Source organism: Berghia stephanieae, chromosome 1, assembly GCF_034508935.2.
Source record: "Berghia stephanieae isolate SIO BIC M18660-M18661 chromosome 1, UCSD_Bste_1.3, whole genome shotgun sequence".
Taxonomy (NCBI): domain Eukaryota; kingdom Metazoa; phylum Mollusca; class Gastropoda; order Nudibranchia; family Aeolidiidae; genus Berghia; species Berghia stephanieae.
The window spans coordinates 86916734-86929712 of NC_088360.1; the positions used below are offsets into that span (position 1 = coordinate 86916734).

General features: G+C 37.1%; 1 protein-coding gene across 1 annotated transcript; it reads left to right on the top strand.

The window, feature by feature from the left end:
- The first annotated feature begins 566 nt into the window (after positions 1 to 566).
- On the top strand, positions 567 to 12862 carry LOC144960338 (uncharacterized). The gene is made up of 8 exons (XM_078893416.1): positions 567 to 683; positions 6114 to 6212; positions 7665 to 7727; positions 8516 to 8578; positions 9246 to 9308; positions 9859 to 9921; positions 10486 to 10548; positions 11640 to 12862. The coding sequence occupies exons 2-8, from the start codon at positions 6181 to 6183 to the stop codon at positions 11716 to 11718; spliced, it is 426 nt and encodes a 141-aa protein (XP_078749542.1). The 5' UTR covers positions 567 to 683; positions 6114 to 6180; the 3' UTR covers positions 11719 to 12862.
- Positions 12863 to 12979: the final 117 nt, after the last annotated feature.

The window sequence follows — 12979 nt, forward strand, 5'->3', positions numbered from 1 at the left end:
TCTCTGCCATCACTTTTATATCAACATCATTTTCTTCATCTTGAGCTCTGCTATTGCAATTTCTGCCAATCTGACCCTGAAAGTTACTCTTAGAAAGCCACCATCATTTTCAGTGGCTTTATCATCCTTGCCATCGCGAATCAAGACTTCATCTCGAGGTAAGAATTCCCTTCAGTCTCCCCCTCCCTCCTCTCCCTCTCCCTCTCTCCCTCTCCATCTCCCCCTCTCTCTCTCTCTCTCTCTCTCTCTCTCTCTCTCTCTCTCTCTCTCTCTCTTTCTCTCTCTTTCTCTCCCTCTCCATCTCTCTCCCTCTCTTTCTCGCCCCCCCCCCTCTCTCTCTCTCCCTCTCTCTCTATCTAAGAGAGGGTTTGTGTTTGTGTTTGTGTGCGTGTGTCTCTGTTGACTTATTCAACAGGGGGAGGCCTTGTAGGGAAAAGTCATCATGATACTTTGATAATTATTATAACTATACATTAATAACTAATTGAATAGATAATGAATGAATACACGATAAGAAGATACGAAGACTTTTCAACAGCTGTGAACTGTTTGAACTGTACACTAACTGGTGATACAAAATGGCGGTTTTTTTGGTGTGACTCTTTTAGTACGCCATGGTTTTGGGCAAATATCGCAGGTGAAATAGGATAAAGTTTGCAGATTTTGGCGGATTTCTGGCATAGGTAAACGCTGGCGGGATTTTTGCAAAGGCACATGGCAACACTGCTGGTGATACAAAAGAAAAATTTAAAAATCAAAACCAATGGAAGGGAGAGCTTCTGTAGTTTGACAGCACACTTTTAGACATTTCTTGATAGTTAATCTTTAAGCCATTATGGACTTTCAATAAGTCAAATTGTCCAATAAATTATTTAAGTTTAAGATACGTTTCATTTCGTCTGGGTTTGTGGTTTGTCGGTCCGGTTTGGTATTAAAAAATTGTTGAGAACTTTGCTTTTACTTTTACTCAGATCTATTTTTACAGTTCCATATGATTCTGTACTGGATTATGGCGGGTGTTGATCCAAGTGAGGTCTTTAAGGCCTCTCCAAAATTCCACCCTCAGAAAAGGGCCTATCAAGGGAGACCTTCCGAAAGCTCCTAGCGCTAGCATTTCTTTCAATTTGTATTTTCACCGTGGATCTTTTGTCATTTGTATATTTATTCAATTTGTCATATATCTAGAAGCATTTTAAAAACTCTAGAACAAACCTTGATAGAATTGTGAAAGTTTAAAATTTCCTAGTTTGACCCTTGTTTTGATTCTCGGCCGCTATTTGATTGAAAGGTAGGCTAGTCAAAGCAGTCCTATGTTGTTTTTTTTTTTTGCTTCTATTAGGGTTAGCTCGAGGTCGGAGGATTTTTTTTTTCTATTAGGGTTAGTTATAATTATAAGTCTTATTAAAGGTGATAGGGTGTTTGTTTTTCCTATTACCATTAGGGTTAAAGGTACTGCAAGGTTTGATTTTTTCTTAGGGCTGGTTGAGGGAATATTTGAGTTGTTTCCCTTAGCACTAGGAGCTTTCGGAAGGCATCCCCCTATCAATGCAGGACTTCTTAGATCAGCAAGGCCTCAGTGTGGAGGCCTGGGCTAAGCAAGGTGCTTGATTTAGTTAGGAGAAAAGAGAAATCCCATGAATGGATTTGAAACATATACTGAATCATATGGAAGTGTAAAAATAGATCTGAGTACTGTCTGTACGGGGCTGTAAAAATAGCCACTGCGTTGCTTTTAATAGATATTAATTCTTTTGCGTTGTTGTACATATAATTATAATGACGTGAGAGTTCAATTTCAGATGATGATGAAAATGACTCATGATAATGAACATATAGTCTTTGAAATTTGTATACAGTCTCGGGAGCAAACTGCAACAGTAAGAAATCTTGGCGCATTCTTTGATTCTGATGCGTCAATGCAGAATCACAAAACAAAATGAAGTGCTTATTCGTAATAGTACTGCGAATAGTGGGGCCACTATGGAACCACTATTCACAGTAGTAGAAGCACTATCCCGTCTCTGAAAATTAGTTTTGTCCCCTCACTGAACACAACACTATTTTCTGTTCAAAATGGTGTGTTGTTGAATGGCTTGAAGTTGAATGAGTGTTATAGCAACCACCACCACCTTTATATCATCATCCTCCTCTTCATCATCGCTAACACCACCACTACTACAACCGCAACCATCACACCATCGACATTACTACCACTACCACAGCAACCACATCGTTATCAAAACTACAGCAACCGCCACCACTTTTACATCATCATTCTCCACTGCCACGACTACAATCACAGCTACCACATCATTATCAAAACTACAGCAACCGCCACCACCATTACATCATCATCATTTTCCTTATAGTCATCATTCTACCACAACTACACCATCACTGCACAACAACAGACACATCGTCAACGAAACGCAAAATAATAGTAATAGTAATAATTTTTTAAAAATGAAATTAAAAAAAAATTAATAATAATAATGTAATTTATTTATGTTTTAGGCTATTTGAGTTAATAATTAACTAAATGAATGAATAATGAATGGATGCACTATAAGAAGACACGAGGACTTTTCAACAGCCGCACACTGTAAAGTGTTGATAATACAAAATTAGATGATGAAAAAATCCAAACTCCTATGAAAGTAGGTAACACATAGGAGACAATTTTTGAATATTTAAAATTGATTTTTCTTATTATATTCATAAAGCATTCTGATAGTTATGGAAAACACTTTTACAAATTTTTTAAATCCATACATAAATAAGAAAAAGAGAGCAAATTGATTTTTCAAGATTTTAGAACATGTTTTGCTTGCCAATTGATGTAAGATGTAATCCAACTTTGACGTCATATAACTGAACACCAAAAAGATTTATCATACTTGTGAAGTATATTTTTAAGCACTAGATAACTGAAAGATAACAAAATTTGAACCAGACACAATTTTTTCTGTTGAAATTACCCCAAAAACAATCACGACAGCATGATGAAATAGCATAGTCCATATACTATATTGTCATAATGATCATACAAAAAATGACATCTAATTCACATTATTATGCAAAATGCATAATAAAAGATTAAATATCTCTCTAAATAATGTAGATAGAAGTAAAATATCTCACGGTGTAGGAAAACGGACCTGCTGAATTTAAAAAATCATCTTAATTTTTTGGTAAAGTCTATATTTCCTTCTCAAAATTCAACATGAATTCATGAATGATAAGCACAATGTTCAAACCAGCAGCATAAAACTCATATAATCCGAAGACATCATGTTTTTACTTCATCCATGCCTGTTTTCTCTTCCATGTTACTTTTTGGTCTTGTCTGGGAATTATATTGCTTGGTTTGCCCTGGCCCTCTCCGGGATTATTAACTGGATGCAATAAAATTTATTATTCCTGTCAAGGAGGACGACTTTTTCCTCTGTAAATCGTCTTTTTCCACTGTAAATCATCTCTTTGTATGTTATGAGGAGTATCGATATATCAGTTGGCATTAGAGTGCTTCCCTCTTATATGGGATCATGCGTCTACTGTGCCCAGCAGATGTGCCTATCGTGCCCTCAACCCCCTACCACCCCAAAGTCTTTTGGCGGCTTAAGGTCTATGACACATGCCTGTATCCTTTAGATAGGACGCTAGTCTGAAATAAAGTACTTTCTGCCACACACACCCTAAAGACCTCGCCACCCAATTATTTTGATTAATCCCTTTGCTTGAGAGGTGAGAATTGTTGCAAACTGAGGTATTGCAAATCTCACCAAAACCAAAAGTGAAATATTAAAAAATAAAAAATAACATTGATCTTTTAATGTGGTTCTTTTCTTGTTTTAAATTTACTGTTCCTGATTGAAGATAAAAAACAATCACATAAAAACAGAAAAATACATGTCAACCTTTTATCCATTTTGATCCAGTTTTAATGGCATAAAGAATGATTATTTAACTTTTACACATATATTGATTCATTAGCCACAAGTAACTTGTATTGTTCCTATACATAGTCTATCGTGAAAGCATTAGAAAAAGAATTGAATAATTTAGAAAATGAAGTGACACTTCAAAGTCTATAATTTCTCCAATCTCATTATTTTTACAATTACAAGTTCATTTTTCCAAATAAAGAAAACAATAGCAATGGTTTTTCAATTTTCTAACACATTGGGATGAATCATTGTGTCTTTTGACTTTTTATAAACTACAAGTAGTGGTATTCCTATGGTTGCCATAAGTGTAGAGTGTGTGTATAAATTCGTCACTTGTTTTTTGTTTAGCAATAAATAAACATCGAGTGACAAACAAAGATATGAAAAAAATTACATGGATAAAGTGATAAAAACAAAACGTTGTTTAACAACAACCAAGGTCAGAAAGTCATCTGAAAAATATTACAGATCAATAAAAAAACAAAAAAACCAGTTTATTTAAGCTGTTCCATCATTAAAACATACATATACACCGACCAGAGTTATCAATTGAAATAACAATATATATATCATATTTATTTTGTTTTAACAATCTAATTTGGAGTTTGAAATTGCGTAATTCCCTGGGGATATTTTATTACATGGGTTGCATGTAGTTAGTTGTTAGGTGTGATACAACATATTTAGAAACCTGGAAAATTTTTGCAAAATTTACTTATTTTCTTCTGCAAAATTCATCATTTTCTTTGTAAAATTTTGAAATAATTTTTGCAAAAAATCGCTGGGTCAAAACTACAATGATGTGGAAAAATATCTGATAACACTCAAAGCTGAAGACAAGGATTTGGTGGGCATTTTAAAAATGCGATACCTCGACCATTAAACAACCCTTATTAAAACTAATTGGTAGAAATAGGGATAAGATGTTTGTCTTTTAGATTCAAATTTTATATCAATAATATGTCGAGATTCTGCATTGCTGTAAAGTTTAAAAACAGCATTTTTGTACCTTTAATGCCCATTTTTAAATTGTTGAAGCGATATAGAAATAGAGAAACCTTCTTCTTTCAGACGATACCAAATTTAGCTCTGTACATTTTTTTAATGGCGGAGGTATTAATGCTTGAATGACCCTGTTTAAAAATAGTCCTTTTCTCGACGCGTAACTCAAAATATATAAAAAAGAATTCTGCCACAAAACCGACATCTATTGTGGTACCTAATGAAAGGGAGAGCTTCTGTAGTTTGACAGCACTATTAGTACATTATTTTAGTATAGGTATATCTTTCAGCCATTATTGGACTTTCAATTAATTACAATGTCCAATAAATATATCTATTTAAGACAAGTTTCATTTCGTTCGGAGGCGTGCGGTAAAACTACGGAAGTCCTTCTGTGGGTTTGTGGTTTGTTGGTCCAGTTTTTTTATATTTGTTGGGTACTATGCTCTTAATATAATTCAATTCTTTTGTGTTGTGTTTTGCATTAAATGACGATAATGACTAATAATAATAATCAAGATATCCAATCATTCAAAAAATGTCCTTGAAATTTGAATACAGTCAATCTTACTTTTATCACTTAAGAAATATTGATATAATGCGACATCTTCCTAATGAGAATACTACACATATTATTGTTCATGCTTTGCTAACCAACAGGTATGACTACTGTAATTCATTGATTTTAGGTGTGCCATTGAAATTGATACAACGTTCTCAAAACAGAGCCACAAAACTGATTAAAAAATCTAATGACTCTACAAGATAAATTCTATATAATCCCCATTGGTTGCCAGTTAGTGAAAGGATTGTTTTTAAAGCTTGTGGTATTGTTCATAAATGTTTAAATAATCAAGCTCAAGTGTACCCTCTCTCACTCTCTCTCTCTCTCTCTCTCTCTCTCTCTCTCTCTCTCTCTCTCTCTCTCTCTCTCTCTCTTTCTTTCTTTCTTTTTCTGTGGACCGTACCCGTTGGTAATTGGAAATCGTTAGCTTCCACAGAGTATGGAGTGATGTGTTAATATCAGAACTCTCATTTTTCTTTCTCTCTCATTTTCTCTCTCTATCTTGCTCATTGTCTTATTCTCCCTCTCTCTCTCTCTCTCTCTCTCTCTCTCTTTTTTTTTTTTTTCTTTCTCTCTCTCCCTCCCTCCCTCTGCCACAGAATGATGTTGTTGCACAAATCTTCGGGATTCCTATGCCTGCAAATTGAGCTCAATTGAAATCACCGCATGTACCTGAAGAGTTCCAATTTGACTCCTTGGTAATTAATGAACCATCAACTACCAAGGACTAACTCCTTGGCAATTGACACTTCCTTTTCAATATGATATGTGGAATATTTCCAAGTCTGCAAAATAATGTAGATTATTAAATATCAGATCAGCAGTTAGAAACTGCAGCATCGTTCAAAAATCAGAGAGAACTCTCCATCTGATATTTTGAGAATAAACCTGAAAACTGAAATTAACCAAGAGAAGCTGTACATGCGTTTATAACCGCTAAGCAATTCGACATCCTGGAATTTATCTGACCTCTCCTGCATTTGATTAAAACAACTCTCATTTAAGGAGTAAGGTGATCAAACCAGATGAGGCATGTTACTAATTTTACTCCAAAAAAACCACACCTTTTTAAAGAATGCGACATTGATTGAATATGTCTTTTAATGGGCCGTCTATTTTTTTTTCTATTACTATTAGTTTAGTGTGACAGGTTATATCAGATTTAGGGCATTTTTCTCCTAAATCAAGCTCACTCTTTAAGGGTCAGTACATAGAGAGAAATTAAGGGTGAGCACTGATCACGATAAAGCCTTTGGTCAGTACATGTAAGACAATTAAGGCTGGGCAATTAATCTACAAATCACAGTAGTCTTTATCTAAGAGAAACCAGAACACTCTACTGTTTAGATTAATAGAACCTTAAATCTTATCTCGGTTTGTACTTTGTTTAGTGTCTTGGTCAAAATTTATTCCAGAGTAGATGATTATGGGAATTGTTGAGCGATGGACAAATCTAATTTATGGCACAGTATCATTAGACTCAGTATTTTCTGATCCGCTGTCTGGAATGCACTGACAAGAGTGCTTCAACTTTAAGAAAACCTAAAGAGCCAAAATATTACTAATTTTGATTTTAATAGAAGCTGTGTGCTGGGTTTCTGAGAAGTTTCTAAAGTCAACACTACTCACCCAACTAAAACTGAAATAAGGACCAAGACCAATGTATCCTGACATAACGTGTTTTTAAATTGGTGACGTGCTCACAAGTGATGAAATTAATAAAACTGACCCACCATTTAAAGAAACTGTTTCTTTACACTTACTGTAAAATTATTTAGATATTTAGTTAACAAGATAGAACTGCTTATATTTATAGTAGGCTAGTATAATTCATTATTTACCAACGTTATATAATATAATAATCAGGAGCTTGTTCTGAAGTTGATAAAAGCGTGCTGTCTTCATAAGTGTTGATATATTAGTGTGGCACGATTAATAGCCTTGTGCTATGTCTTCATTTAGAAATTAGCTTTTGGGGCTCAACTTGATCACATTGTTTGAGTTAAATGTCCTACCAGTTGAGCTATCGGGATGGACCCAACTGTAAAGTACATCAGTGATCATAATGCATTTATTTCAAAACATAATTTCTTTGATAATTTTTTACAACTACACAACATAAACATGAATTACATTTTTTTTCACTACAGGACGGCATCAAGAGACGGGAGAGGATTGGGCACTCTTCATAGAACTGTAGACTTCACCTCGATGTAGGAATTCCAGTTGGTCTTCTCTCTCTCTCTCTCTCTCTCTCTCCTCTCTCCTCTCTCTCCTCTCTCTCTCTCTCTCTCTCTCTCTCTCCTCTTTCTCTCCTCTCTCTCTCTCCTCTCTCTTCTCTCCTCTCTCTCTCTCTCTCTCTCTCTCTCTCTCTCTCTCTCTCTCTCTCTGTCTATCTATCTTTCTCTATTGCTCTTTCTCTCTCTGTATCTCTCTCTTTCTCTATCTCTCTTGCCTTTCTCTCTCTCTCTCTTTCTCTCTCTCTGCCTCTCTCTCTCTATCTCTCTCTCTATCTCTATTGCTTTTTCTCTCTCTGTATCTCTCCCTTCCCCTATCTCTCTTGCCTTTCTCTCTCTATATATATATCTGTTTTTCTTGCTTTCTGTCTTTGTCTTGGTATGAAATTACTTGGTTTTGTCCTGGCCCTGGCCGGATACCCTAGCTTGGAGGGAAACAGTCAAATGTATAGCTATTGTATGGAGATTATATTTTTTTCCTGGTAAATCATCTCTCTATTATGCACTGTACTATGTTTTGTTTACATATTATATATGATTTGTAAACATTTGATTGGATTCCTCTTAGTTTAATATTTAGTTAACAAGATAGAACTGCTTAGGATAGTAGTCTAGTATAATTAATTATTTACTAAAGTTCTATAATATTATAATCAGGAGCTTGGTGTGATGTGGATATAAGAGTGACATGATGTCTTCATAAGTGTTGATATATTAGTGTGGCACAATTAATAGCTTTGTGCTATGTCTTCATTTCACTACAGGACGGCATCAAGAGACGGGAGAGGATTGGGCACTCTTCAAAGGACTGTAGACTTCACCTCGAGGTAGGAATTCCAGTTGGTCTTTTCTCTCTCTCTCTCTCTTTCTCTCTCTCTCTCTCTCTCTCTCTCTCTCTCTTCTCTCTTTCTCTCCTCTCCTCTCTCTCTCTCTCCTCTCTCTTTCTCCTCTCTCCTCTCTCTCTCTCTCTCTCTCTCTCTCTCTAAGAGTGTGAGTGTGTGTGTGTGTCATCGTGCATGCGCATGCATGTGTCTCTCTCTCTTGCCTTTCTCTTTCTCTCTATCTTACCTTTCTCTCTCTCTCTCTCTCTCTCTCTCTTTCTTTCTCTCTCTCTCTCTCTTAGAGTGTGAGTGTGTGTGTGTGTCATCGTGCATGTGCATGCATGTGTCTCTCTCTCTTGCCTTTCTCTTTCTCTCTATCTTACCTTTCTCTCTCTCTCTCTCTCTCTCTCTCTCTCTCTCTCTCTCTCTTCTCTCTCTCTCTTGCTTTTCTCTCTTCTCTATTCTCTCTCTCCTCTCTCTTCTCTCTCTCTCTCTCTTCTCTCTCTCTCACATTGTTTGAGTTAAATGTCCTACCAGTTGAGCTATCGATCGGGGTGGGCCCAACTGTAAATAACATCAGTGGTCATAATGCATTTATTTCAAAACATAATTTCTTTGATAATTTTTTACAACAACAGAACATAAACATGAATTACATTTTTTTTCACTACAGGACGGCATCAAGAGACGGGAGAGGATTGTGCACTCTTCATAGAACTGTAGACTTCACCTCGAGGTAGGAATTCCAGTTGGTCTCTCTCTCTCTCTCTCTCTCTCTTCCTCTCTCTCTCTCTCTTCCTCTGTCTCTCTATCTCTCTTGCTCTTTCTCTCTTTCTCTCTCTCTTTCTCTCTCTCTCTCTCTCTCTCTCTCTCTCTCTCTCTCTCTCTCTCTCTCTCTCTCTCTAAGAGTGTGTATGTGTGTGTGTGTGTTCGTGCATGTGCAAGAATGTTTCTCTCTCTCTTGCCTTTCTCTCTCTCTCTCTCTATCTTTCCTTTCCCTCTCTCTATCTCTCTCTCTCTCTTGACTTTCTCTCTCTCTCTCTCTTTCTCTTCTATCTCTCTCTCTCTCTCTCTCTCTCTCTCTCTCTCTCTCTCTCTCTCTCTCTCTCTCTTTCTTTTTATTCTCTTTCTCTTTTTCTCACTCTTACCAGTTGAGCTTTCGGGATGGAGCAAACTGTAAAGAACAATAGTGGTGAGACTGCATTTCTCTCAAAACATAATTTCTTTGATTATTTGTCTACATTAAACAACATAAACAAGAATTACATTATATTTATTCACTAAAGGACGGCATCAAGAGACAGAATTGGATTGTGTATTCTTCAAAGTACTGGAGACTTCACCTTGAGGTAGGACTTCCAGTTGTTCTTCTCTCTATCTCTCTCACTCTCTCTCTCTCTCTCTCTCTCTCTCTCTCTCTCACTGGGTGGGGTTCCCGACCTCCTATAGTGCTCAGGGAGGTATTTGCTGTGTCTTCTATACCCTATACCTTTTTTCCAATTGCTGTCTGTCTTTGTGTTGGAATGAGATTACTTAGTTTTGTCCTGACACTAGCCGGAGTCCTTGGCTGGGAGGGAAACAGTTGAATGCATGATTATAGTTTTTGGGAGATTATATTTTTTCCTTGTAAATCATCTCTCTGTTCTGTATTATTATTTTTACTTTCTATTTTTAACATATGATTTATAAACGTTGGAGTGTATTCCTCTTAGTGTGATCTTGTGCTCTTGATTTAGAAGTTAACTTTTGGGGCTCAACTGGGGGCAGAACTTTGAGCTATTGGGATGGACCCAACTGTAAAGAACATTAATGGTGATATTGCTTTTGTTTCAAAACATAATTTCCTCAATCATCTACCTGTTTACAATTACACAACATAAACAAGAATTACATTTTTTAAAAATTCTCTAAAGGATGGCATCAAGAGACAACATTGGATTGTCTATTCTTCAAAGGAAAAGAGACTTCACCTCAAGGTAGGAATTCCAGTTGGTCTCTCCCTCTCTCTTTCTCTCCATCTCTCACATTCGCTCTACTTTCTCTCTCTCTCTCTCTCTCTCTCTCTCTCTCCTCTCCTCTCTCTCCTCTCTCTCCTCTCTCTCTCTCTCTCTCTCTCTCTCTCTCTCTCTCTCTCAGCTTGGTTGACCGAGGATGTCATGATATTTAGAAATATGTAACTCCTCAATGAATTTTGCCTGAGTAGATTTCTTTGGCATTCGATAAATGCATTCAATATGGAAAGTGGTTTACCTGGATGTAAAAATAAAACATGCCGTTTCGTGTCTTTGTTTTGTTGTACGTAACGCGGAAGTGTTTGATAAGATATTGTTGTTGCAGGTAAAAGCTTTTTGTTTTCCTCTTATATAATAACAAATAACTACAAAAGTAATGATTTGATTATTTCAAAACTTTGGATGCACATTATTAAATTTATGTTCTAAGCGCATGACAAATTTTATTACTCTCGCTAAATTTTCAATGCCCGTATCCAAGGTGTTATCTTTGCCCATTGAATCAACTGTGCATGAAACAGGTGCCTAAAATTCGAAGTCAGTTTTCTCAAAACTTGGTTTTTATACTTTCCTTACTTCAAAGGGTCATATCTTGGAAATGAATAATCATAATTTTATACTTTTGGTATCACATTTTCAGGCATAAAATAAGCTTCGATTGGGTACAAAAAAATAAATTTTGAAAAACCAGACTTAATACCATTTTGAGAGATATACTAGGAGTAGCCCTCTCACAAGATATTATCTAAGACTAGGCTACTTATAAAATATTATGTATATACTAAGACTAGGCCTCTCACAAGATGTTATGTATATATAATAAGACTACACATGGCACTTGCACATATCTGTTAAAAACTCGGAAATAGCCTTGCAGTGGTAAATGTTTCTTTTGTTTGTTTTGTTTTTTTTAACAACTATTTAGTTGAGCCAAGCCTTGAAAGTTAGAAAACCGGGTGGTTAGTCAAGAATAAAAAATAATAAACTAGATGTGAAGTCAAAGAATTGAGTTGTTTTACCTACATTTTATTATCAGTCCCTACCTTTTGTTGCAGATATTTGACGACGTCAAGTTCCTGGCGACGTGGATGGCCATGTTGGGGTGGCAGGGGAGGATGGCCGCAGGGATGGTGAGGTCATAGAGGATGGTTATGGTTTTCAGCGGAGCAACTGGATGGGTCATTTTGGGGGGCTCCGGGGATTGTAGTGGCAGAGATCTTGATGGCGGAAGTGTTGTTGGTGGCGAGGTGATGATGGGGATGTAGATGATGGAGCAACAGTAGTGACATTGTTGGTGAAGGTGGCATTGTTGGGTGACGAGATGATGGAAATCATGATGGTAAGGTTGTGGTGGTGAAGTGATGATGATGGGAGGTGATGATGATGGCAATAGTTGTGAAGGGAGGTGACAGCGGAGGAAGGGATGATGGTGGTATTGGTGGGGTTGCAGTGATTGTGATGAAGGGATTGTGTTCGTCGAGGACGGTGGTGGTGGGTGGAAGTTGTGGGAGGATGAGGATGCTGGAGGTAGATTCAGTGATAAAGTGATGGTGGTGGTGTGGTTCTGGACTTGGGTTCGAGTTGATTCCAGCTGGTTGGGGCCGGCGAGTTACATTCGTGTTCTTTGTTGACAAGATGATTGTGGTTGGCATTCGCATGTATTTGAAATACAGATGAGCGTACTTCTACCGGTGGGGGTGTATTTGTTTGTGTCTCAGGTACATACCCAAGTGCAGTAGGTGGACTGGAGGCCTACAGGAAGCCCGGATGTGTTTGGGCAGAATGTTGATTTACATTTGTCTTGAAGACGTGGGATAGGGATGTGATTTGTTTGACTCTTTCTGGTTGGGTCATTTCGATCCTGGGTATGGAATTGTGCCATTTATCGGACTTTATTGTTGAACCTGCTTCTATCATTTTCGCTAAGCCATGGCTTCCACTTATTACCACTAACCTCACAGCATGGTCGCTTCTATCACAACCCCTATGACTCTACCATTATTTCCCATCATCCCATCCAAAGCTATCACTTCCCAACACAACCACTGCCATCAGAATCACCTCCCATCATCATCATCTTCACCACCATAGCCCTGCCGGAGTGACTTCTATCATCACGTCACCTGCTTTGCCATTTTCACCATCATTGTCACTGCTGCTGCTTTCATCATCTACATCCCTGCCATCACTTTTATATCAACATCATTTTCTTCATCTTGAGCTCTGCTGCTGCAATCTCTGCCAATCTGACCCTGAAAGTTACTCTTAGAATGCCATGATCATTTTCAGTGGCTATATCATCCTTACCATCGTGAATGAAGACTTCATCTCGAGGTAGGAATTCTCTCTCTCTCTCTCTCTCTCTCTCTCTCTCTCTCTCTCTCTATCTATCTAT